The 25,561-nt window shown below is 36.3% G+C and overlaps 1 protein-coding gene across 5 annotated transcripts in view; it reads right to left on the bottom strand.

Moving 5' to 3' along the window:
• STK39 (serine/threonine kinase 39) overlaps positions 1-25,561 on the bottom strand; it is a 92,942-nt gene that overhangs the window by 6,398 nt on the left and 60,983 nt on the right. For 4 of the 5 annotated variants that reach the window (XM_013171421.3, XM_013171417.3, XM_066999540.1 and 1 more), the window contains 3 exons: positions 17,631-17,683; positions 15,688-15,756; positions 755-819 (listed from right to left, as the gene is read on the bottom strand). In XM_013171421.3, coding sequence (XP_013026875.1) covers positions 755-819; positions 15,688-15,756; positions 17,631-17,683 — 187 coding nt within the window. The remainder of the gene's footprint in view (positions 1-754; positions 820-15,687; positions 15,757-17,630; positions 17,684-25,561) is intronic. The other variant, XR_010832379.1, reaches the window with a different exon arrangement.

Below are 25,561 nucleotides of genomic sequence, written 5' to 3'. Positions count from 1 at the left end.
GTCCATAATGAAAATCAAATATTCCACGATTCCTTGCAAGAGTTTCTGGATAACTGGAAATGCAAGTTATTACTTTGCAGTGTAAATCTAATTGACTGTCTTACAAAAAAAATCAGTGCTGTAACTGGTCTAGAGATTAAAATCAGCCTTGTGAGCACTTTTGATATCATCTTTTCTACAGACTTCTGTTTTGCAACTGATGGGCATGACTGTCTGTCACAGCTCACAAATTTTGAGAACTTCTCACAAGAAGTTGACACACTCCCTGTTCTGTTTCTCTAAGTAATAACTAAAATCAAATGCAACTGTTCTCTAAGGATTCTCCCTACACCTTTACCTCCCTTCTCCACCCTATCAAAGACAGAAGTTTCATTAAATTCACATGTACTTAATAATCTTTGACAACTTTATTGGATGACAGCATCCAACTGGCTAAAAATATATTAGGACAGATAGAAGAGAATGAGAAACAGCACAAAAATATAAATGCTTTCACCCTCAGAAGTCAGAAGAGATACTGTCACAGATAGAAAGCTTTGTTCACGCATTACAAGCTCAAACCTTTAAGAGTAGTTTCTTGTGATGTTTTTCAGCTGATGTAGAGAAGGCCAGAAAATGTTTTTCAGTTTTTGCTAAATGGTTGGCATAGCATTTTCAACTATTTGAAAAAGAATTAACAGGCTGTTCTTTAATAAGAGAATATTTCTGTTTCTGAAGCTGTATTTGCTGTACTACCCATTACTTAGGAACTTACCAACTTAAAAGTCAATGTTTTCAAGGCCTTTGGATCATCTACTATCTTCTGTAAGTTAGCAGCAACTGTAAAATAAAGTATGAAAAAATTATTTACAGAAAATTGCATTCAACATGGCACCAAACCTCATACTCATGCTGGGTTATCATCTTAATTCTATACACGTACATGCCTGTAAGTTACCACTTGAATCATTTAATTGCACTCTAGTTTTAGCTTGGATGTCAGAGGGCAACTCGGCTGCCATAAACCTGTGTCCTCTCTTTTGTGGTAGCTTGTATTTTGTGCCTACGTGAACTGAGTAAAGGAAAAAAGCCTGAAAACCAAATGATAGAAAACCCTCAAACAACTAATTTTCATCCTAGTCTATTCCCTAAACTTGCTCAACAATCACACAAATGCAAGTGCAAGGTAAGTTGCAAACAAGTAGCAAAGGCTAAGCAGAACCACAGCTGTCAAGGTTTATACTGTAGTTCTGCTAATAACTTGGGCCTCCCAGCACAAGTTTCTAGGATAAGACTGAGCTCATTTTCCTCCGTATGTTCTGTTCCTCATGGCTATATGTTTGTACTTCTGTCCCTTATTTGGGCTGGCAACAGTACCCACACAGACCCTTAGTGATCGCTTACAGCTCACTGAACCAGTTGGGGGGGGGGGGGGGGACAGCAAAAATAAGAGTGATACTCAAGAAACTAACTGCTGATCTTAAAACTACTCTCTACATGTGACCAACATTTGTGATGCAACAGCAGTGAACACTAAATAAATCTACAGATAAAAAAACAGAGGAGGGAAGAAAATAAACCTTTTTTCTATGACAGCACACAAGTCAAATTTTTAATTGTGGTATTAGTTTTGGTGGTTTTATTTTTTTAAACACAATATTGTTATCATTAATATTGAACAAAAAATGTGGCTGCTTTCAGCTTTGTTGGTTTACTAAACTTGCTCACCAGCTTTACACAGTGCTAGATCCTGTGCTCTGAATAACTAAAAGCCTCTGTTCAAAACTGACTGATGAGCACAAGATGTCATCAACGGCATATCAACATGAGAAAAGGAATCCACACTTTGCAGAGCTATTGAGACATGAAATAAACAGGTATTAAGTAGTAGAGATTTCTTAGTATACTGTAAGGTAAGTATCATACAGCAGAGAAGCAAGAAGCTGGATGTTCTCTGTAATAATACTTGCCACGGACTTCCTAATGTGGAATATAAGATATCGAGAAAACAATTTGCAAGTTGAATGTCCTGCTGCTATGTGTATATTTGAAGCATGCATCAAATTCAGGTTCCTACTTCTTCCACTGGTTCTAATAACACAGTGATAAAATTTTCACTCCATTGCGCCTGGTAGTATACGATTCACTCTGTATAGCAAAACAAAATTTGGCCCCACAGAGGGAAGTACAGTATTTGGCTAGGGAATTTAAGGAAGTAAACAATTATGCCAACTTAATGTCTACCACCATTAAATGCAAAGAAAAATTTTGGGGGTCTCATTTTCTCTATACCATTGAAATGGCAGAATATTGTTTGCAGACTTGTAACAAATTAAACCGTGGATGAAAAGGTATTTGAAAATAAAAACAAACCTTAAAAAACAAGCACAAGGTACATTCTGTATGGAACACTTCTTGGAATGAAAAAATAATAATCTTCACAGTTAAATGAACTCAGCTACAGCCACTAAAATAGGAAAGTCTTTCCACTTTTAAAGCTTTGTTGTTCATAATCTTTATTCTAGTCATTACAAACAGTTTTTATTTTAATCACACAATTCACTTCCACAATCAGTAACTCATTTTTATTGCAATACGTCCTACCTATCAAAATACATGCAAATACAGATAATGCTTTTCATTGTAATCAATACTTAATCTCATATGAAGCCAAAAAAATTGTGTTCAGGCTCATAGCTCCTGAAGCCATGACAGAATATCTTCAAGTTCGTATGTCTTAAATATCTATAAAATAAGATCATGCACTCAAGAGAGTTCTGGTTTATCCAAAGCCCCGTAAACATTTCTTTAAAGCAAAATAAAAGAAATTCTCCAACTAGAGTTAGTTGGCTTCACCAAAAGAGAGATTCAGATCTATAAAATGAGATAAAGAATTGGATCTCAAGTCCAAAAAATTCTAACTTCACCTATTATAAAATGTTACAGTAAGATGAGCTTTAAACGGACAGTCGCCTTCAAGAGGGGCAGCCTTTCATTTAATGCAGTCCAGCTGTAGGATGACTACAGCAAGTCAGCAGGCTGCTTGGCTATTTCACCTGAATCAAAGAACTGCCACCTGCCTTTGGGCAAAGTTACTGTTCCTGCACTTGCAAACATCTGCTAGTTTATCAGCAAGTATTTTAATAAATATCACATACAATTATCAAGCAGGATTGAGGTCTTCACAAGCAGTATCAAACCTTAAAAAGCCTAACCCCCTCCTCCCCCCCCCCCACTGATTCTTTACCAGCGAAGAAATTCAAATTTTTAAAGCAAAAGTAGCAAGAGAGATATTAGCAATATATGTAAATAGTTGATTCTATTTACTTATCTTTATTAAAATGTTACAGAAAGGAGTGATTTTAGTTTGGTAACTTTCTTTAAAAAATTGCTTTTCAAAAAACCCAGTTCATTAAATGCTACAGTTATTTGTTCACCTGTCTTTACTTTTAATATGAACACAAGCCAAAACCTTTTACATATAAAATGCTGGAGAGACATCTGAAGTAAGCGTATGAAATATGCTTTATTTTTTCTTCTCTGATGGGTCATAACTAGAGCAGGATGTGTTTAATCAAACAGAAGATTAGGAGGATTTAAGGGAGCGATGCCAGATGTTTTCAGGCTACGCTTGAAAATGAGAAAGCAGACCTGAAAAGATTCCATAATATTAGAATAAGGATTTATGTAAAAAATAGGCACACCTGCAGTTTTCTACAGATATCTTTTCAATTTCAGTTACATACATTCAGCATTGTTCAAGTAAAACTAGTGTTTCACCGGTGACTTCTGATACTCTGGGTTTTGCATTTTCTGGCCTTTACTGAAAGGCAGGAAAATTGAGTTTGCCAGAATAATGTCATTAATAGTTTGATAAAGCCACAATGAATGCAAATCCCCCCAAAGGCTGGCTCTTTCTGCAATATCTGAAAATGTAAGTAATTAACTAAGAATGAAACGTGTGTGTAATTACCTACCAAAACCACATAGTACTGTTGGGTAGCTGGCTCCTTTTTCTAACTCCTTGCTTTAGTTTTGCTAGGTCTGTCTCTATTTAGAAGGCAAGGCCAACAATTAGAGCCAATTGTCTGAATTTAGTTTCCTGAAACACAGACTTTGTGTCTGAAATATGCTTTGTTTGTTTTTTAAGAGATCATGAGATAATTATGATCCATTTTATATTAGTATAAATGAAAGGTTCTAGGTATTTCAGTAAGTATACAGGTGCAGAGAGACATGTCCAGTGCTGAATAGCTTGAAGATATTGACTCAACTGATAACTTGAATCTTTCGGGTCCTGATGTAAATAGCTAGAAAAAACATCAGTGCAACAAGAACTGCAGGTGTTCATGGCATCTCCAGCTTAATTATTTTCCTTCAGAAACAGAGCCTGCAGAAGCCATCCAAGCAGCTGAAAATCCTTCCTGACAGCCAGCTTGCACTGCCTTCCAATTACTTCTCCAAAAAGACGGGGATTCCAGCTTAACTGCAAATAAGACATTCCTCAAGGTTACAAAAATCAAAGTTAAACACCACACTCTAGAGTGGAAGACTCAGCCTACTTTAAATGCAATAAATTAAGCTGTAACATTTAAAACAACTTACTACTCTTAAGGATATACTTTAAAAGTTTAGGACTGTTACTACACCTACACAATTTTGATGATTAAGTATGCAAAGTCTCCTGAAATACACCTAGAAATTTGTGTCAGACACGCTCACAACAGTAAACACTGTTCCCACAAATAAGCAGTTGCTGCTACAGTTCAGCCCTATTCAGAGTTTCTGAACACATCAAGCAGGAAAGAAAAAAAAATCACTGAAATAGTACTGCTGTTAGGCTTTACTCACTAGTATCTTTCCCAGCTACTGAATTTAAGCTCTTTTCATTGAGGAAAACAATTTACTAGGCTGAGATTCAAGAACCCTCCCAGTAAGGTTCACACGCAAAGATTTCATTTTCCTTAGATATGAAAAAATGAGCCTAAAGTTTCTAAACGCAGATGAACCCAACCACATCTGTGAACACTACCAGAAGCTTAAGGAAAAAAGGAGGAAAATAACCATCCCTCTCTTACTACCTCCCCTTCCCCATGCTACCCCAAATTTTTCCTTCACAAGTTAGTGAACCAAGTAAATTTGAGTTTTTAGAGAGAACAGTGGCTCCGAGGAGGGAGGAATTACTCTCTCTACTGATTATTAAGCTATTTGGAAAACTGGGGACATTGTAAAACACATGTCCCTGGATCCTACTCTACAGCTCATCTCCAAGATAAGTATACTACAGTTCCAATTGACAAAGCCATTTTTCTTTGAAGTACTCTGAAGTCATGCCTTGGATATTGTACCTCTGAAATTTGTAGTAGATTAGTATGTCTGCAAGCAGCACTAATTGACAATTTGAAAACCTTGTTGGGAATTCACCATTTCCACAGGGCCTGGATATACGAGACCCTACTTTTTATTTTGCAAAGCGTTTCTCAGGGTGTTTTGGCCATGCTACTATAAAAGGCAGAAGAAATATGGACAAGATAACTGCAGGAAAAGAATTAAACAGTGATGGAAAAACCTTTGCCAGCAACCCCCCAGGTAAATAGAGTATACTTCAAATCGTGCCTTGGAGCAAAAATCCTCTTCAAACCTTAGCAGCAGTTAGCACAATAGGCTTTTGTTGTTTACAGCAATAAATGAGGGGCCATTCAGCTTGCTTCAGAAGGCTTCTGAAGGACATATAATCAACCCATGTACCACAAATCATTCCAGGTTCTTTTGCAGGTTTTGCTCAGAGACAAATGGTTGTGTCACTCTGTCAAAGTGAGTGTCTGCACTTGTGGAACATGCAATAGGATAAAAAAGGTCAACACTAGCATATAAATATACACAACACAGACAGCTAATTGCAGATATAATAAATAAAAAGCTCACATAGCTAGCATCCTCTAGCATGCACATTTATTTAGCATATACTACAAATCACTGTCTGCTATACAACATTTTTAGCCAACTACATCAGTTATAATTTTTAAATAAGCAAATCAATATGACCTAATGCAACAGAACAAAAAGGCTATCTCCAAGATCACACACACACCAAAAAAAAACACATAACAGACTAAGCATACTTGGGGCAGTCTCAAATAGCTGTTTTGCTTCTCTAAATGTGACAGGACTCTGCATGGTTATTGAAAATTTTTAACACAGCATGAAATCTAACCCTAATGGCTTCTGAATAGGGAAAACTTCTGAAAAAGTTAAAATTAATGAGACAGTAAATAAAGCTATATGAAATACAGTAGAACTATTTCCTGTACGATGGCAACCTAGCCAACTGAGCCAGAGCCATCTGGCATAAACACAGACACAGGCAGCATCTAAAATTCGAGGCGATATTTCTATGGCACTGAAAAGAATAATGATTCAAATGCTTTTCCATTTTGAAAAAAAAAAGGATGGTGAACTTCTGAAGCTATGCTTAGGTTCAGCGATTTGGAAAGCTGCTGCACATTGTAATCCTGAAGTTCAGATATGAAGAAAGGAAAGACATTATTCAGGCACAAAATTACTGTCACAAAAAAAAAAAAAAAAAAAGCTCTGAGAAAATAAAAAGTGGTTTTAAATAAATGAAAAATGAAATCATTTTTACATAGTCCAAAGCTCAGTGTGTTAGAAATAGCAACCTTCAGCTGCTCCCTACTTCATCTGAGCGTATTGCTATCAGAAAGGCCAAACTCAAAGCACCACAGATTTATTGGCTTTCCTCCAATTGTTTCAAACATTACCTCTCTCCCAACTGCAGGGGGTTATTTTGCCATTTTCATCTGATACATGGAGTTCTACATAATAAATGCCTTGGGAGTCCGTTGATTTGAGGATTAATGCTGTATCCTCCTGTATGGGTCTCAAGAAGCAGGAAGCCTGAGTGACAGGGAATACTTTTTACTAGAATTATGATCCCTGGTAATTCAACTGCTGGTAGGGCTTCTCTCCAAAGGGCTGAATTGATGATGCATACTCATGAGGCAATTTCACTTATTACAAGACATTCATTACAATATATACACTCATTTGTATTTTGTACTGCAGAGTGATTTTCATGCATTTGCAAGATCAGAACAAAATCAAAACTAAGTTTTGAAACCTAGCCAGCATTTCATTATTTTATATTATGCAAACAGCCATAGCAATCAACCTTTGGTCACAATTCTTCCAGATCTCTCTATTATTATTATTTAGTATTATTTAATAGCTCACAAACTGTCTGCATGAAAGATTAAAAGCCTTTTCAAATAAGTCAAAAAGGTCTTCTAAGTGAGCATGATTCCATTAGTTCCTCCATTCAGGATGCTAGTCAAAATCCCTTTGTTTATGTTGCTTGAGAACAGTAGCAAGGGAAATATTAAAGCATTTTGAGATCTGTGACAGCTAACTAACACATGTTTTTTGCTAGAGGACTGCAAGGAGCTAGACATGATTCTTATAAGAAAGAAATGAAAGAAAATAAAGATCAGCAGCAAGCCTAGCTTCTATTCTGAGGAAGCTATTGGACGTTGATAAAGGAGAAACATTAAAAACATTTAGAAATATATTATTTATGAAGGGACTGTCATTAGGAATTTATCAAAGGAAGATTAAGACTCACAAATTTGTCTGAATTCTCATTGCTGAATTGGGATGCAAAGACAGTGGAAATGATTTATTCTATTTCAAATTTGATGCTTTAATATTCAAGAGTTTGATTTGCAGCTTCACAGTCAGAAAACACAGTTGCAAGAGAGCAGTACTCATCTACAGAACAGAAGGCCAAACAAGTTTCCTCTTGAATAGTGAGAAACTGAAAAAATCTCCTTCAGCATCCTTATCAACAGGACTACGATTTCATGGTGCTAAGCAATTCCCACAGCTAAAAGTGATTATTAAAACCACTTGAGTCCCGTGGTTCACATGGTTTCCGAGCCCCAGTAGAGTAGACCATGGTAGAAACCAGGAATGGATGCCTTCTCACATATATGAAGTACCAGGCATGAAGAACTGTACTTGATAAAACCATCCTTACCTCCCTAAGAATGGCCCATTTAAAAGATGTTTTTAAAGGACATTTAACTAGTAGCTTGCCACCAAGGTATCTTGTTCCAGGGAGCGGGGGAATAATTGAGACCAAAGCTTCAGCTCGTGAACAGCTACGCTATGTTACTCGATAGCAGAAGAGGCAAAGGCATGGAAGAGACATCAGGGATGCCTATTCTTGATTGACCTTTAAAATCAAATCATGCCCTTAAATATTTATCCTTGCTCAAATCAAAAAAATAAAGAGCTTATGGAATAAGTGCAGGTCTCAAAGGTCTGCACATTAACATCCATTAATACAGGGAATTGATTCCCGGGGTCACAGACAAAAATTGAAAAACTGAAGACTGAAAAATACACAAGATTTTTCTGTAAGTAGCTGACAAGAATTCCCACCCAATAGAAGCAACATATTTTATGAAGGAGGAGCACTGCAACAAAATGGATAATGAAATATTTAAATGCTACAAATATACCTATTTCAATTCCAATAGCAAGTTAATCGGAACTTTGGGTGTTTGATGATGATATTTAGTATAAATATCTGATCCCAAGATGATGTATTATATTTACACTTTTAGCCCCTGTGACAAAAAAAAAAAATGAAAATGTGACACCATTTTACTGGTTAAATTAAAATACAACTGTAACTGGCAAAATGAACCTTTTCCAAGAAATTCAAAAAAAAAAAAACAGAATGCTGAATTTTCAGGATTGATATTTTCCTCCCAAGAAGCGTGCAAAGAACACTTAGAAAAACCACTGCATATTTAAAACAGTGTTATAAAAAGGTAGATAGAATATATTTGGATACCTAAATGCTTATGTATTCTAGACCTTGATTCTGCGTGTGCTGAATGGGGGTAGATGATACCTAGGAAGAATTCAAAGGGTTGAGGCAGGAGTATATACAGATTTCACAATTCCCTCGTCATTTTGAGAAAAGCGTTCTGATGATCCTAAGCATTTTAAACCACAGTGTAGTCTCAAATGAACATTTAAAATAAAAATGTAGTCCTGCTGCCCAACATTGCTAGTAGGGATATTTAACAAGCCTAAGATATTACATTAAATCATGCTCATAAATTTTCTCTACAAAAGAATGAGTCAGAGTACAAGGTTAAAAAAAAATCATTTGCCGATGACTGAACACAGAAAGCAAGTGCTAGCTTTCAGACAAAGGTTTTGACAACAGTTTGAAAGACATCAAGATATCAAAGACAGCTCAACAGGCATCTTTATCATGCTGGATCGGAGTTGAAATGTAGGTCTATGCAGAAAAAAGCAGGTCACATTCTGCTATGCATATTATCACTTGGTAATTCCTTTCCTCATCAGATGTTCGCTACTCCTCCTGTCCTCAGTTCTGCTATGAATTATAGATATTGTTCTGACAAAACTATTAAGAAGATGAAAGAGCAGCCAGGTTACTTCAACACCTACATCTGAAACTTGAAAGAAGGAAAAATGTATTTAGAAAAGAAGCCCTGATTGCAGGAGTTAGGTTCTGAAACAGACTACCTGTAGCTTGAAGTATATCAATAAATCCCTATTTTGACATACTTGTAGAGAAGTGAATGCCAAGGAAACAAACAACAGTAACTGAATTACTATTGAAAAGAGGAACATTGCTGTCTTGACAATTTCTGATTCAAATTTTTTTTTGTGAACCAGAAATGAAAGACCGCAAAACAACTCAGACCTATGAGGGCAGGGAACACTTTGGGCTTAAGTTTATCACCTACTTCATCAGGCAAAACCCAAACTAATCCTAGAGATAAAGAGCTAGGTTTGTCCCCCACCTACACAGGTGAGTAGGAACTGCTTGACTGACTGCAAAAAAAAGGAACCTTTTTTGAAGGCAACTGCCAACTCCACCTCCCCCCCCCCAAAGTAATTAAAAATTATGATTCGCTTGTCCATGACTATAAGACAAATAGGCACGTTAAATATAATACATCGGTACGTGTATAGATCAAATTGTTTACTTTGAGGATCTTTTGTCATGTATTCACATTGTGTCATGTCGTAGTTCTGCCGCAGCAGCCATTACAGCAGCGGTTACTATTCACCCAACACGACATTCTGTTTTCCATCTTGAACCTCTAAGTTTCCATCACACAGAAAATTCAGTAAGGTGGGAATGTGCATGAAACCAGCGTTTTTCACACAATATACTTTCTCAAGTGCATCCCTTACATATGACATATAGAGCTAAAATAACTTTGAAAGAGCAACTAGATGCAAAGCTTGACTACCTGAGGGTGTATCGCAAACCTCCAGAACTCCCAACAGTCTAGTCATTATGAGTCACCCTTCAATGCATTAGCTCTAAATGAGCCAGATGTGTTGAAATATTTAAGCCCCTAGTTAAGCCTTTGGGACTTTTAGAGAGATTCTCCTATCTGTAATGCATGTATATATATCTCTTGCTATAGAGATACAGAGTTATGTGCACACATTGAAGGTCCAAGAGTTTAGAAAATAACTTAAAATATAGTAAATTTTTTGTTTAAACATATATATACTTGTATATATGTATAAATTTCCTTTCCGGGTAATACATTAAAAGGTAAACTATTTATTCTGATGCTTGGAATTGTTAAGATCTATAATGGCATTTTCTCATTATAAAGCTCATGGGTACCTCAAGCTTTGGTATATCCAGAATGTGATACACAAAAAATCAGTTATTTCACTCATTTTGAACAACTGACAGTGGAAAAAAAGTTTCTAGCAAACTCTCTTCGAGCAAAGATTACAAAAATCAAATGTTTTGCATCTCAAAACATTACCGATATTAAAAGGCAAACCTTTGCTGCCTTCAAATGGTAGTGCTACCCAGGTCATGCACCCTTAGCAACACCACTGCTCTTTGTGAGGACAGAAATTTATGCAATACATTTTCTACTTATGTATCATGATCATATTCTCTGATTACAATAAAGTATGCTGAAATTAGTTGAAAAATGGCGTCATTTCATCCAGTTTTAAAGATGATTAATCTAACAAGACAGCAAACAAAACAAGATATAAGCAAAAGCACGACAAAAACAAGGAAAACAAATATACACTGAGGAACTCTGTGACAGTGTCTATGAATTTGATTATCAGTGTCACTGTGAGTTAAGATGCTATTACAGACAGTATACTAACAAAACGGGTTTCTGCTTTTTCAACTTCTCATTGAAGTAAGAAACTAACTTCAGCATCAGCAGAGGGGATGCCGTAAAACAATCAGATGATTCAGTTTCAAATGCTTTAACACTCTTGATTAACTGGGAGCCACGCATATTATTTACTGCTTAACATCCCTTGAAATCACGTCATTCTGGATTTGGCCTGATACGTGTTCTTTGTTTCATGGCCAACTTAGCCACACAAAGCCACGACTTCTTTTATTCTAGATGCCAATGTCAGCCCTATCCACCTACCACAGTAACTGCACCAAATTCACACACGCACACAAAAATCAAACTAATTTGGCATCTATTCTATTCTCAATTCTAAGAAAATAGACAAGATGTTAAAAAAAATGTGACTTTCAAAATATCTCATTTCAAAATATGATTTTTGTTTTTTCAGCTGGTTCTTCTAAACGTATTAGACCTTACTAAGCAGAAAGCTTTTGCTTTGCCTTACTAAAAGCTGCTCCTCCAGATATTAAGAGGATATCTGGGTCTGGTTCCAAGACAAAAGACAGACAGCTAGCTATTCACCAGTAGTTCGTGTCTGATGTAGTAAATGTGAAGGTACATCTTCCCTGATTCTCAAGGTATTCACAGATAATTGTTGACAAAAACCACTAAAATTGAAGTTACATTAACACAGTGAAGAACAACTGCACATTTCTTGACCACAAAACTACCAAGGCTTTTATTTAAGCTTTGTTTGGGAGGTAGGTTTTTTTGTTTGTTCTTTTTTTTTTCCTTTAAATAACTATAAATAGACACATGTAGGTTCTGAAATTTAAGGATTGTCTCCAGAAGATTAACTATAGCCTACAACTTTGCTGAAATTACATGCACACCAGTAAAGCGGGATTGCAACTGAGTGTTGACGTGATTCAACTTTCCTTTACAGTACCAAAGAAACTGAAATAAAGCATTACTACCTGAACATTTACTACCTAATATATATATATTGCATATTCACAGACATTTTATCTCAAAACATTCTGAAAATATCACAGATCTTTCACATGATTTAACAGCTATTTCAGAGCTGCATAAAAATACCTCATCAACTAGATGTCTACATATAGGCTCCAAGACTCATTCCCCTCTGCGAATTCAAAATCTACTTTAAAACTAAATTTTCTGTACTGATGCCCTTGATCTAGAGACCTCCTGTGAAACAATGTTACTGTCAATAAGAACAGAAACCAGTCAATCGTAGTGAGAACTGAACATGCAAAATGGAATTTTTGCTTCTCTGCAGAACAGGTAGCTGAACTTATTGCTTATCAGAATGGAAATCTTCCCGGGATGCCTGTGTTAAGTGAAGCAAATCCAGCAGGACTCAAAAGGTGAAGAGCGCTGATGCTTAGCAGTGAATTCTATAAAACTTACATGTCAACTGGTCCCTGTTAACAGCTTCAGCTCACGTATGCCATGGCCATACTTTTCACAGCAGCCTTTGCTGACTCTGGTTCGAGTACCCTTTCAGAAAACCAGTTGTTATGCCAATAAATTGTTGAGTTCAACATAAACACAGGTATTTTCACTTCTCTTTTTTCTCCCAGCTTCTACACGTCCCAGCTTTCATTAAAAGGAACTACAGGAACAACTTTAATGAGGCTATCTCAGAACTTTGTTTTCGTTCAGGTTATAGAGGCTGAATTTCTGCATGCTTCAGCTGAAAAGTGAAAGGTAATTTATCAGCTGCTTTCAACCTGTAAGCTAACGGAATCAGTTCTTCTGGTGAAGAAGGTTAACCAAACTCATCTCTACTATTCCCCTATTCCTCTACAGGAAGATTTTAAATCTTTTAATTTGGAGTGAACAAGGTGGCAAAATCATTTTACAAAGAAAATGAGTTTTGCAAGCAGATTTACATTTTCCAGCACCATCTGTTCTCTTATATGACTTAGTGCTTTAAACTAAGGGACTGAAGCATGTTTCAGGACTGTGCGGCTACAGTGGAGTTGACAGCTCAAAACTTGCTCAATTTTTTGTAAACAGATGTGGCCAGGACCTTCAAATCCTTGCTGGGATAACCTGACATTGCTTCTAATTTTCTAAGATACTATAAAGTTGCATTGCACTTTAAAGTTGCATTCTAATTTTTTGTTTTGTGTTTTTGTTTGTTTGTTTTTAATTTGAATAGCTATATTAAAATATGACTGGATGGTTAGGCATTTTTAATGATAGATGCAAGAACATAGTGAAATGAAACATGCAAGATTCAGTGGATTCGTTGCTGCTCCTTACAACAGTTAAACATCCCATCATCTTTCTTCTTCCTACTAAGACTATATAATCACAAGCTGAAATTTTCAATAACATGCTTGCATGCAAGATTTATTGCATGCTCATACAACACTTATCCATTTTTCACACGTCAAACCACAAACCTATTCTCAGAACTACTTTTTTCCTTAATTAAAAGTAAAATCCCAGTAACAGGAAAAAAAAAAGTAACAGAACTTGTGTTTTAGTAAAACATGAAATCTATAGTCATGTTCTAGGAAAATAATGTCTATGCCTATTTGAAAACTTAACTTCACAGGTGGAAACAGACAAGTGAAAATTACAGTAGAAAGCAATGCAAGAATTTGTACCTGTGGAGCTTGAGGTAAGGGCTTATGACTCCACAAAAATGACTTGTAAACTGATTAAAATTAATGAAATCATAAATTTCTTGTATATATAATGAAAGCACACAAATTACATTGGATTTCCTTTATTGCAATACCACAATAAAAAGAAAGGGACAAAAAGGACCATCGTAGCACTAAAAAACAGTATTTGATGCAATTCTAAGGAGGAACTAAATAAGAGAATAAACTTATGTTATTAACTAGACAGTGGTCGAACCAAACACGCTAGGAAAAACCATGTTACTTAAAGATGTGCTTCTTCAAGGGCCAAAGTCCCATAGAATCATAGAATGGAATGGGTTGGAAGGAACCTCAAAGATCATCTAGCTTCAACCATCACTAAAGCCATGAAGGATCTGTATCTATTTGCCTTTCCTCAAACTTCTCCTGAAAGATATCAAATCCCACTCACATTGCTATTTCCACAGAAAGTATGAGGAGTTTGCAGCAGAAGAGAACTTTGCAAAGAGAAAAGGGAAGAACAAAGAAGGCAAAAAGGGTTCCACCAGGTCCCAGTGGGAACTGCGCTGCAGCATCACCACCTAATGACTTCTGACTTCTGTACAACAGAGTGCCAGGTGACTGCCCGGGCAGGTGTGATAGTCAACAATTCTTCTTAAAAAATTACTTTAAAAAGTTAAACATCTTGAAACTATAAAAGTTTCAATTCAAGTTAAACATCTTGAAACTATAGAAAATCTAAGAAAAGCATCAACAACAGTATGCTTTTGCCATTTTTCTTAACGGATATTTAAAGATTAATACACTGAGGCCAAGCTGTCCCCTTTCCCTTGAACCCTTATTGTAAGAGCATAGTAGAATTGTCTTCTGAAGAGCACCTGCTAGTCTGTACCATCTGCTAACCTTCCCTAAATACTTTTTCTTTAGAAATCAAAGTAAAGGCATAGGTAGATTTTTGTTTCTTCCATCAGCTAGAGTCAGCCTGTCTTCTAGACATATGAAAACAAAAGGTATTGGCTTCTCTCTGAAACACTCTAGCTAGCCTAAGAATCCACTGATAATGTATTTAGTTTGTATTCCAGGCAAGTCATATGAATTTAGGGATTAGTAATATAATGATATATATAACGTATATAACGATAACTGAATCAATTGATTGACTTCTTTGACTACAACACAAAGATCAAGCTACTAGGATTTCTTGATTCAGCTCTCATATTATAAGCATCTACTATCACCCTTCTGATTTTTGCAACTATATTTCTAGAGGCAGAAGGGGGGCAACTGGAGGGAAAGGAACACTTTCAAATTCATCACATTTGCCAGGCACTAAATTTCATCAAACAAACAAAAAACATTGAAGCACAGAATAAAAAATAACGTATTTTTCTCTCAGCAGCCAGAAAATATTTCCAATTATCCCCCCCCCCCAGAAATGGTATATCTACATGCAATTTCCCCAGATCTTGAATTCTGGCATGCTTCTACTTCCATGAACTCAACAGGATACTTACTAACTTCAGAGCTGCCAAAACATGCTTTAAATAATTCCACTCCAAAATCATTATATTGTTAAACAAAAATTAAGTTAGTGCAAAAATGATCAATCATTGAATTGTAAACAATCCTACGGGAGACCTATATTATATCACTCCTCTCAAACCACTGAAGAGTTCCCGACTTCCAAAAACAATCCTTGGATTAGTATGAAAACTGGCTTGTTGATTGAACTATGCATACATGAAAGCAAAATTAGGACAAAAAGAATTTTTTGAAAACCAGCATCAGAGAATATATTTTTTCACATCCATTTAACACAAATTTGTCACAAGAGCATAATTGCAAACAAAAATGTAATTTACCTATAACTACATCATGGCCATCAACCAGGCCTGCAGAGAACAGCTCCTGAGAAACGCCATCTGCTGTGTCTGTCCAAAAGGTGAAATGAGTAAGGATGAGAACCCACAAAAACAAAGTAATATAACAAAAACATATTTTAGTTCATAAACTCCCATGGTGGCAGGCTTGAATTCAAAATCATTTTTCATTAGGAGCGAAAAAAATTACAATTTTCCAAGATAATTATCTTATCAGCCTCTACACAGCAAAATGAGGTGATGATTTGATTCATTACAAAGCCCCCTGCAGTCCTTTCCCGGCCACAAGCATTTCTTCTCTATTTAACTAGGTACTCTTACATGTTTACAAGTTCAGTATTTTCATGACCAAGAAAATAAACTATATTTTGGTGGTGTTTTCATTGCTTCCCTGACCACCTCTATTGCTCCGCATATTAGTGCTATGCTATATTAGGTTTTCTTGTTTGTTATCAGTGGAGTTGGTGAGTTACACAGGTATTACTTCCTTTGAGGTCTAGGCTCAAAATAGGTTTGAAGTATTGTGACCCAGGAGATGGAGAGCTTTGGGTGGGCATCAACTGCTGTACCTGAGTGGGTTAATTCCGAAGTCCCTGTGCCTTCTACTTGTTTCTGGATAAAGACTTGGGAAGTCTTAAAGGTAAGAAGTAGGAAACAGTAGGAACAAGCCTACATTCCACCAAAGTCTCAACTACATATGGCATCAATGCCAGGTATCTGCATGGAGTGCATTTTTTGAGGCTGTTAAAACATTTGCATAATTTCCTCAAGAAAAACACACGTTAAAAAAAATATAGCTGAGTGATTTGCAATTTCTGCAGAGCTCTGAGGATAAGAATCAAAGCCTTGTTCTGGCTGCCTTGGTGATTATTAGTAAAGTACAGCAGGACTGTTCCTATGACATATCCTACGTTTTTTGACCAAGTAAGACATCTTGCATGGCTTATATAACTGCTTGGAGAATATATAAGTAATTCTTTTGACAGTGACTAAACCAGGATACTCTGTGCCAAGTTAAGTAAAAAAATCTCTCTTGTTATTACCCATTATCAAAATTAATGAGAAGTGCAGGCAGACAACAGAGTATATTCACAGAACTACTGCGTAAGAAAGATATTATGATTTACAGGAAGAGAGAGATCTTTTACAATCTGGTTTCTTTTAAGGTGGATGCTCTTTGAAGGCTATTCTAAGTATAGTGAATACTGACTTCTAAGAAAAATGAAATGTGTTCACAGTTCAAAGGGTTGCTATGTAACAAGAATGATACCTTCTTTCTCAACATATCCTCTTGTGCATTTTATCCCAGCAATATCTTGTATTCTTCAAACAAAAATAAATCTTATGACTTCTTACAACTCTTAGCACTGGAAAGCCAATAAAGTTCTACAAGCATTCAGTGGAGTCAGCCATCAGTTTCAATATCAGAATTAAGTTCGGTGATGATACATAAGCTAGAAATGCAACTCAACTTTCAGTTGAAGACAACATTTGAAACAAGGTGTACACTTCATACTCGTTAACAGAATTTCTTTTATTACAGAGGACAAGTAAACAAATATTACCACCATCACCACATGCACTTTTATGGCTATTATATTGCATTTCCTATGATGTCTTCCAAATGTGAAAAAGTAAATTTCAAAGCCATAAATATTACTCTGCAAGATCTTACATACCACACGGATCACCTCAGTAAGACACAAAATTGATAAAGTATACTGTATAGATTATACCATACATTATGCTACCTTGCCACTAGAATTTACAAACACCTGCTATTCTTGTTCAAGTTAAGTCCAATATAAAGTTCTGCATACTAGGGAACATTCCACAGAGGTAGTTTATATTAACCATAAGCAGTAATCAGTTTCTGAAATAACTTTCTGAACAATAAGAGAATTATTCGATTGAAAGAGCCTTACCTCTGCCTGGAGTAAACTCAAACCTTATGTCATTAAGTTCTTTTCTGGAGTTCCTGAAAAACATTCAGTGTATGTATTAAAATATAATGAAGAACGTCTTATTCAGAGTAACAAAATTCAGCTTTAAAATACGCTTTTAAATATGTGAAGAGTACTTAATTTTATATTCTAATATTGCCCCAACTGGAGGACATATCCAAGATGATTAAAAAAGCTAAAATCCCAGCAAATTTATATTCTCTCCATATCAGATCAATGTATTATGTGAGGTTTATAAAGTACATTTTCTCACCTATGATAAATACTGATATAATTCTTTGTTACAGATCAGTTTTTACTGTTAGAACTACAGCCCTCAGATGCAAGTTTTACAAATATTAAAACTGCTCCAATAAAACAAATGTTCTTCAGCATTAAGGCTTCAAAACATTTCTCATTTACAAAGCTCTTCTGGAATCTGAACTAATATACACAAACCAACCAAACAAAAAGGGGTGAAAAAAGCCAACACATCTTTGATGCCTGGCTTGTTTTTATCCTCCTTCACAATATCAGAGTGTACCAGCTAAAGCCAGTGGAAGACTAGCTCTTGGTTCTTTCATGCCTTTAATAAAATATGAGAAAATATATTTTTACAGAGTATCATGATTAGAATCATAGAATCATAAAGGTTGAAAAAGACCTCTAAGATCATCCAGTCCAACCATCCACCTACCACCAATATTGCCCACTAAACTATGTGCCTAAACACCCTAAGCAGAAATTTACACAAGCTTCATTCAGAGCATATTCTGTGAAAAGGGATGTTGCTTCTTAAACCTAATCAGATGATCTGGAACTTCGTAACAGGGTATAAATTCTGGCTACAACCCTCCCTATGCACAAGGGCCAGACCCCTGCTTGATTCCCACATCAAATCATGCAGGTCAGAAACAGCAGCTGCAAGTCCCATCCTTGATATTGCCCAAAAGAGATGCTCAGTTATTTTGACATCCACATACCCCACTTACATTTAGCAGACCTGCCAGATTCCTGATTTTCTCTGTTAATGACTCATTTTCATGACAATCTCATGATTAACAGTAAAGCTACATGAAATTAGCTTCAGAAAAAGTACAAAAAATAACATACTAGTTTTCTAATGACAAATCCTCAGGTCGTATGTCTAGACAATGCAAACAGCATTGGCAAGCAATTTTTTTGTAATGTGAACTTTCCTCAACTTCAAAAATGCTGCTCTCCCAAAGCATCATAACAGGAGAGACTCCACAACGTTTTCATGGCAGGATTTTGGTGAAAACCAACAAAAAGATGTTTAGGCCGAAAATGTCTGGCTACTCTAAAGGATAAAACAACGTCCTATAATTCCTTCCAATCTTCAAAAGACACTCTGCCATACCAGCTCTACCAGTTCAACATAGTCTGAATGGTATATATCACACTTCTTCTCCAAGAGTCACAAAATATTCACTTGGATTTAAAGCTCCCGGTCAGAGATTAACTACATACAGAGAAGCTCATTTAAGAGACTGAAAAGCAGGTTTTGATGCACAATGCCTACTATGAAGCTGTTTTGAAATGAAAAACTTATTTTACTGACCACCTTTGCCTCAACAGTACTTCGTATACATAAAATAAACGGCAAAGCATAAAAGCCAGAGGTTTTCTGCCTTCGTGTTTGCCCCTGAGAGTGCTTTGACTAGTTACATATATTACAGAGTCATACAGGACTTACTATCCATGTTACAGAATTCCTTTATAATCTCATACTGTGTTCCAAACCTCTACCCCTTGCACGTTTCCAACTTCAGTTTTAGTTAATAATTTCTACCATCAATAAAACATTAGTTTCTTCACAAAATAGATGTCCACCTCATTTTTGGAAATGGCAAGCTGACTTGAGCACAGGGATGAACTTAATTGCTGTAGCACACTTTTTCCAATGAATAGCTCAATCCACTTGAAAAGCTAATAGCAACAGAATGTGTTTTGCGGTCTATTATTCTTCTCCTCAGCAAGGAGAACTGTGAGCGAGCTCGTATTTCAGCATACCAGGTCATGAAGTCTTGCTGTGGGAAAACTAAATCCAACAGGCAAGCATATTCAACTGTGCCTTAGAGCTTTTATCACTTGTCAAATACTTAAAAAAAATATTAGTCAAAAAACAGCAACACACAGGAAAACCAAAACCGAAGTGACTGGCAACACAGACAAAAGCAAAATAGCAAACCCTGAAAAGTAAGTATGCCACATGCAGTGTTTAAAATGAAGAGTACTCATTTACTGAATACACTGAATGCTTCAAAGCGGAAGATTCCCAAAATTTTACCCTAAAAAGCTACAGAGCTTCAACATGTTACTACAAAGCTGTGGATAATGCAGCTAGACAGGTACAGATTTACTAGGCTCATTTACTTCTGTTGTAAAAATCTGCTGTCATTATATAGATTGCTGCACTTAGTCTATTTTTATTCAACAGAGAATTAGTATGAACCTCAGCTCCCCACTCCCCACTGCCCGGAAAACCTGGATGGCTTTCTGTCAAGAAGAAAACCACACATGACCCATCTCCGAGTTCCCTTTTGACACTCCACTCCCCTCTGCTGAAATTTATCATGTCTAATAAGCTTGTTAAAACTGCTGCTTTCCAAAAAAGGGAAGCTGCACAGAAATTTAGCATTCTGAGAGAGGGGGGGGGGAAGGGGGGGAGAGAGATGTTTTGACCGAATGTGGGATTTGGCTCAGACTTACATACCCTCTTCCTACACACATTTTTGAAGAGGCAAATCAAGGGAATAAAAACTTTCTCACACCTTTGCAGAGGTAAACCAGAAAGTCTTGCTTATTAGCAGCTATACCGAATTGCTCCAGCCTGCATATCTTTTTCCATGTAGTCAAACACTAAATACAGCTGATGAGAAGGAATTCTGTATATTTAGCAGTCTTAACAACCACCTATTTAGAAACTAATAGATTAGGCTCTCAGATGACCTCTTTCCCCAAACCTCCCATAAAATATTCACCATATAAAAATGGCTCTGACTAACTACAAACTTCCACAAAAATGACCAACTTTCTAACAGACCAATACAGCTGGGTGAGAGACCAGCTGCTCTCAATACACTCTTAAAGAAGGATGAAAATGAGGTGTATTTTACTTTGTTTTCAAACTGAAGAATGTCCCAAATAGATGTTAGTTAGTCAAATTTGTTTATTAAAGTGAATGCAAAAATTCAAGAAAGGTTGATATGCACTGAGCTGTCCAACTTTGCTGTCTGGAGTGGTTACACTACACTATTTTGAAGTTAGGATGCTGCTGCTTTCTGTCTAATTGTACTCTATTATTCAGGAAAGAACACAAAGGAAGTTTGGTGAGATTCATTAGCTAGAAGCCTGTAAGTGCTTTTGCTTCTGGTTCCATTACCTTCCAGACATTTATTGATTTCCATAAATTATTTATGCCATCATATATTCCACCTAACAGAAGATGCACTTGATTTTTCCCCTAAAAGCTGCTCATGCTCTTCTCCAGTCTTCAGACACTTCTCTGGTTCTAGTTAGTCACTGTTACTGCAAATTAGTTTTCCTGTTGCCCCTCCACACACACTTTGGTGACAACTGTTTGGGCTCGTTGGTTTATTTGTATGCAGCTTCCAAGTACCATTTCATTTGTTCATTGGAGTTCTCTTTTTAGTTACATGAATTACACTCACAACATGCAGCAGCACACAGAGACTTTATTACTGCTAAATAGAAATAGTCTTTGAAAAAAAAGCACTTATATCTTTGTGATTAATAATTTTATCTTCTCCCATTGTTTCTTAATGGTCCCTAGTTTCTCTAATACATTTGTGAAACAGTTATTTCTATTTTAAAATGCAAGCCCAGACCTTTTTGCCATCTCTTGTAATACCTCTTATTTGCTTCTTGCTCTCTGTGCCATTACAGACAGATATGCCTTGATTATCATGGATACAGATAGGCCACCTCTTTTAAAGAGTAGTAAGTTTTAAACACGTTTGTGCATTTTAGCACACTGCAATTTATTAATTTCCTGCCCTTTTTTTCCCCTGCTTTAAATAAAAGCAACACCAAAGCAAGCTATGCTAAGATATTTTGTCAGCCATCTTCCTTGCTAAATAATTTCAGAATTTAAAACTTTGCACCTTACAGAAGTACATTTTCCAAAACTTCACTATGATTTTTCATCAGGGTCGCGTGATGTCCACATTAAGACTGCTAGATCTGCTTTCTAATTTTCTAGGAAGTAATGTCTCCTCAAAGAACCAGAAAAAACGCATGGGCCAACTTCTGTTATTAGAAGATGACACACAGACACTCCATTTTGAAGGAGATGATTTGCAGAACAATGTTTATATTTACAAAAATCAAGATTAGAGAATAAACAAATTACACAGCCAGTTAGACTGATGTGGGTGTACTGGAAAAATCAGACATGACGATTTCAGACATCCACATATAATGACAAAGCCTTACAAATAACTACCTGTTAGTCTAATTCCTGCTATAGTCAATTAAATGTTCCATGCAGTTGATAGATCTACATCACTGAACTACCATTTACGGTGTGGGACTAAGTTAAGAAATCATGTTGGTGTAATGACAACACTGTAAATTGGACACATCAAATGTCAGTACGTCTTTTGTCCTTCTACACAAGATGCCAATCATGTAAGTGAGATTCAAGAAAAATATAATCTTGGAATTAAAATTAAGGCCTAAGTCACACTAGGATATCTTGACTATGTAACAAACAGATTTTCATTCTTTTTTACTACTTCATTTTTTTCAGATGTTTATCCACTACCTCTTACACAGAGTTATCTGAAACATCACCTATTTCCAACAATTTTCAGCATCTTCCATAGGGAGAGTCTATATTCCTTGATGAGATACATGTTACAATAGCTAAGTAACAGTATGCATACTCTTCCTTTCTAAAAGGAAGGAACCCTTCCCAACCAATTTTTCCCCTCCCCATGCTCCTACAGGCCTCACTCCCACCAGAGCAGAATTTCACCCACCATCAGGAATTTCTGGTGTTGGCCAAGTCTCCACCAATTTGCTTTAACAAAAAACACAACAGAAAACACTAAAAATAAACATTACACTTGCAGAAATTTTAGGTCTCACAGATGCTCTTCCCCTCCAATATTTGAAATGCATTAAAACTACCAGTGAAGCAAACTAAGTTACATTGGAAAAGAAACAATTCAGTGTATCTTAGGAAACAAAGGCAAGCAGTATGGAATTTGCACTACCTCAACTGCAGTTGTTGCTGTAATCAAGAAGGCAGAAGCATTTAAATGACCTCTGCTCATTTAGACTGCAGAGAAAACATTCCCATCGAAACTGAGCTGCCTAATCAGAGTGATAGCTAGGCTGTACGTCCTGGAGATGTACCCATTCGATTTCCATTCTGCATCTCTGGGGCAAGATCTTTGTATGTAGAATGCAAGAAATGTAATTAAAGGAAAAGCCCAAAAGTCTAGGGTTTGTGTCTTTTTGTTTGTTTGTTTAATGTTGCTTATATTTTTTCCTTTGTTATTCAAATATGGGGCGGAGGAACAGGGAAGTTAGAGTGGAGAGGATATTATTTGGCCCCACCAGTTTCAAATTCAAAAAGATCATCCTTCCTTCTCAATATTTGTCACTCATTTCTTGCTTTCACATGCTAAAGGCATAATGCACTAGTTAAACATGGGTTTTGAGGTCAGGGTAGGCTGAATGTAGCAGAACAATAACTAAAGCAATAAGAAAAGGAAGTCTGTTTATTAAAGTAATTTTGTGAATCAGAACTTTAAAGCTCCTATGGTATCATACAAACACAACAGAAGAGAGCATTTACTGTAAAGCAGCATTTGCCTCCTGAGGATTCACCGCATGTTTACATAAATCTGTTTAACACTGCGACACTCAGCTGTCATTTACTAATCAACATCCAGGCATCTCCATTACACATCACCACACTATCAGGAGCAGATCACACCTCTATGGCATCCTGAAGGGAGATGGTTTCTCTCAAATTCCTTTTAACCCCTTCATTTAAGTTCCAGATTAAATGGAAGGACATTTCTGTTAACTCTCAGTAGTCTCAGAAGAGATGCTTGAAGTCTGCCAAGCTTCCAGATTGACACCAAGCAGAATGGCACTAAAATCTACATGTTAGTAAAACGTGGACCTGAAATACATAGCCCTTTGAAGTCTATTAAAACTTTACCATATATTTCAGCAGATTTGGAAAAACACGCATGAGTTTACAAATTATCCCTCTCCATACGCATTACCAAAAAGAGGAAATATGGTTAGGATATGATGTTTCAAGATCAGGTTATAAGACTCAGAAGAAAACACAAAACACCACCATTACCACTTAATGTTTACATGTTGTTAGGTAAAGAACAGATCCCTGAAACAAAGCAACACATATATTAAACACTATTTCAAGAGACAGCGGTAATACACATGGCAAAACACAGCCCAGTCATGCTTTCAAGACTGAAAAGCAGCCAACGTCACAATGAAACACCGCCATTTGATTATTATGCTGTTGGAATGAGACAGCATTTACCTATTAAAGATTCCCCTTGCCATCTACCAAACAGAAAAGGGATGTGTAACATCACCAACAGCAGCCACCAAGCGACTTACAAGTAGATCAACTCAGAACACAGTCCACAGTTCCAGGGTAGACAACGTTCCACCAGCAGAAGTCTTTATGACAGTTTTATCCATAGACCTGTCCCAAGTTACTTAAAAAAATTAGAATGCTTTTAATACTGTGACAATATATGGAATGTGATTGTAAAACTAAGAGAATGCACAATTTGTTTGGTTGAAGAAGCAACAGAACTCCCGTAGACGTTGAAGTACCACCAGAGAAGTCTGCAAAAGAGTTTATCATCATCTTAGAAGACAAATATGAAAACAGGTCCTTCCTCTGTCTGCTGGTTTACAGCATCAAGTCTTCATTTCTTGACACAGAAGTGTAAGAACTAGAAGTATTTCAGATTTATCTATACACCTAAACACCTAAACACACTTTTAAATAGGGTCTTCCTCTTTCTGTAGCTGCTGATGTCAGAAGCTAAATCAAAGCAAAGTTATAAACCCTTCAATTTTTTCCTTGTTATATTTATTCCAAGCTAAAGTCAAACAGTAAATTCTGGAATGGAGTTTTTAATTTCAGTTCTCAATTTTCCATTTCTCTGCACAGGTCCTTGCAAGTTTAACTTTTGCTTAATGAAATGAGTTTTACTGACCTATTTGCAATGAAAAAGTATTTACCTGCATCATTTTTTGGATGCTTGCACTTACTACCTGCTCTCATATGAGCAGATGGAAACAACTTAGTTAAAGAGCTATCAGTTTTGTTGCTGCAGAGAGGACAATATTCAAGTTCTCCCCTGAAATTATTCATGAATTAGCACAGAAGGCGGTGGCTGGGTTTTTTTGTTGTTGTTTTTAAGCAGCGGTAAAGATTTAATTTGTGAAAAGCACCAATATTTTTTTTAAGTGTTTGTAATGCATCGAACAGCAATTTCCCCCTAAAACTTGAAAATAGCAAGTGTGCTTCACTTTGTTACACAAAAACACTTTTTAGATTTTTAGTTCACTCCCAGGTGCAGTTTGGATCCAAACCAAAGTGAAAAGAAAACATTCATTCAAACATGAGAAGTTGATTGAATTTAAAAATCAAATAGATACTTTATTTCTTTTGCAAGTACAATAAAAAATCAGAATGGAATAAAAAGCTCTATTGATTTTAAAATTCCAGCATCAGCAACATCTCCACATGCAATTAATTGCCCACACAATTTAAACCACAGCTATGCAGGTTAAACACCTAATTCCCTGACATCTAAATATTTAGACATTAAAATCTTCTTGATAACCTAGATTTAATAAGC

This window comes from Anser cygnoides, chromosome 6 (genome assembly GCF_040182565.1).
Source record: "Anser cygnoides isolate HZ-2024a breed goose chromosome 6, Taihu_goose_T2T_genome, whole genome shotgun sequence".
Taxonomy (NCBI): Eukaryota; Metazoa; Chordata; class Aves; order Anseriformes; family Anatidae; genus Anser; species Anser cygnoides.
Note: the sequence above shows the minus strand (reverse complement) of the source record. Positions and strands in the feature narration are given on the sequence as shown.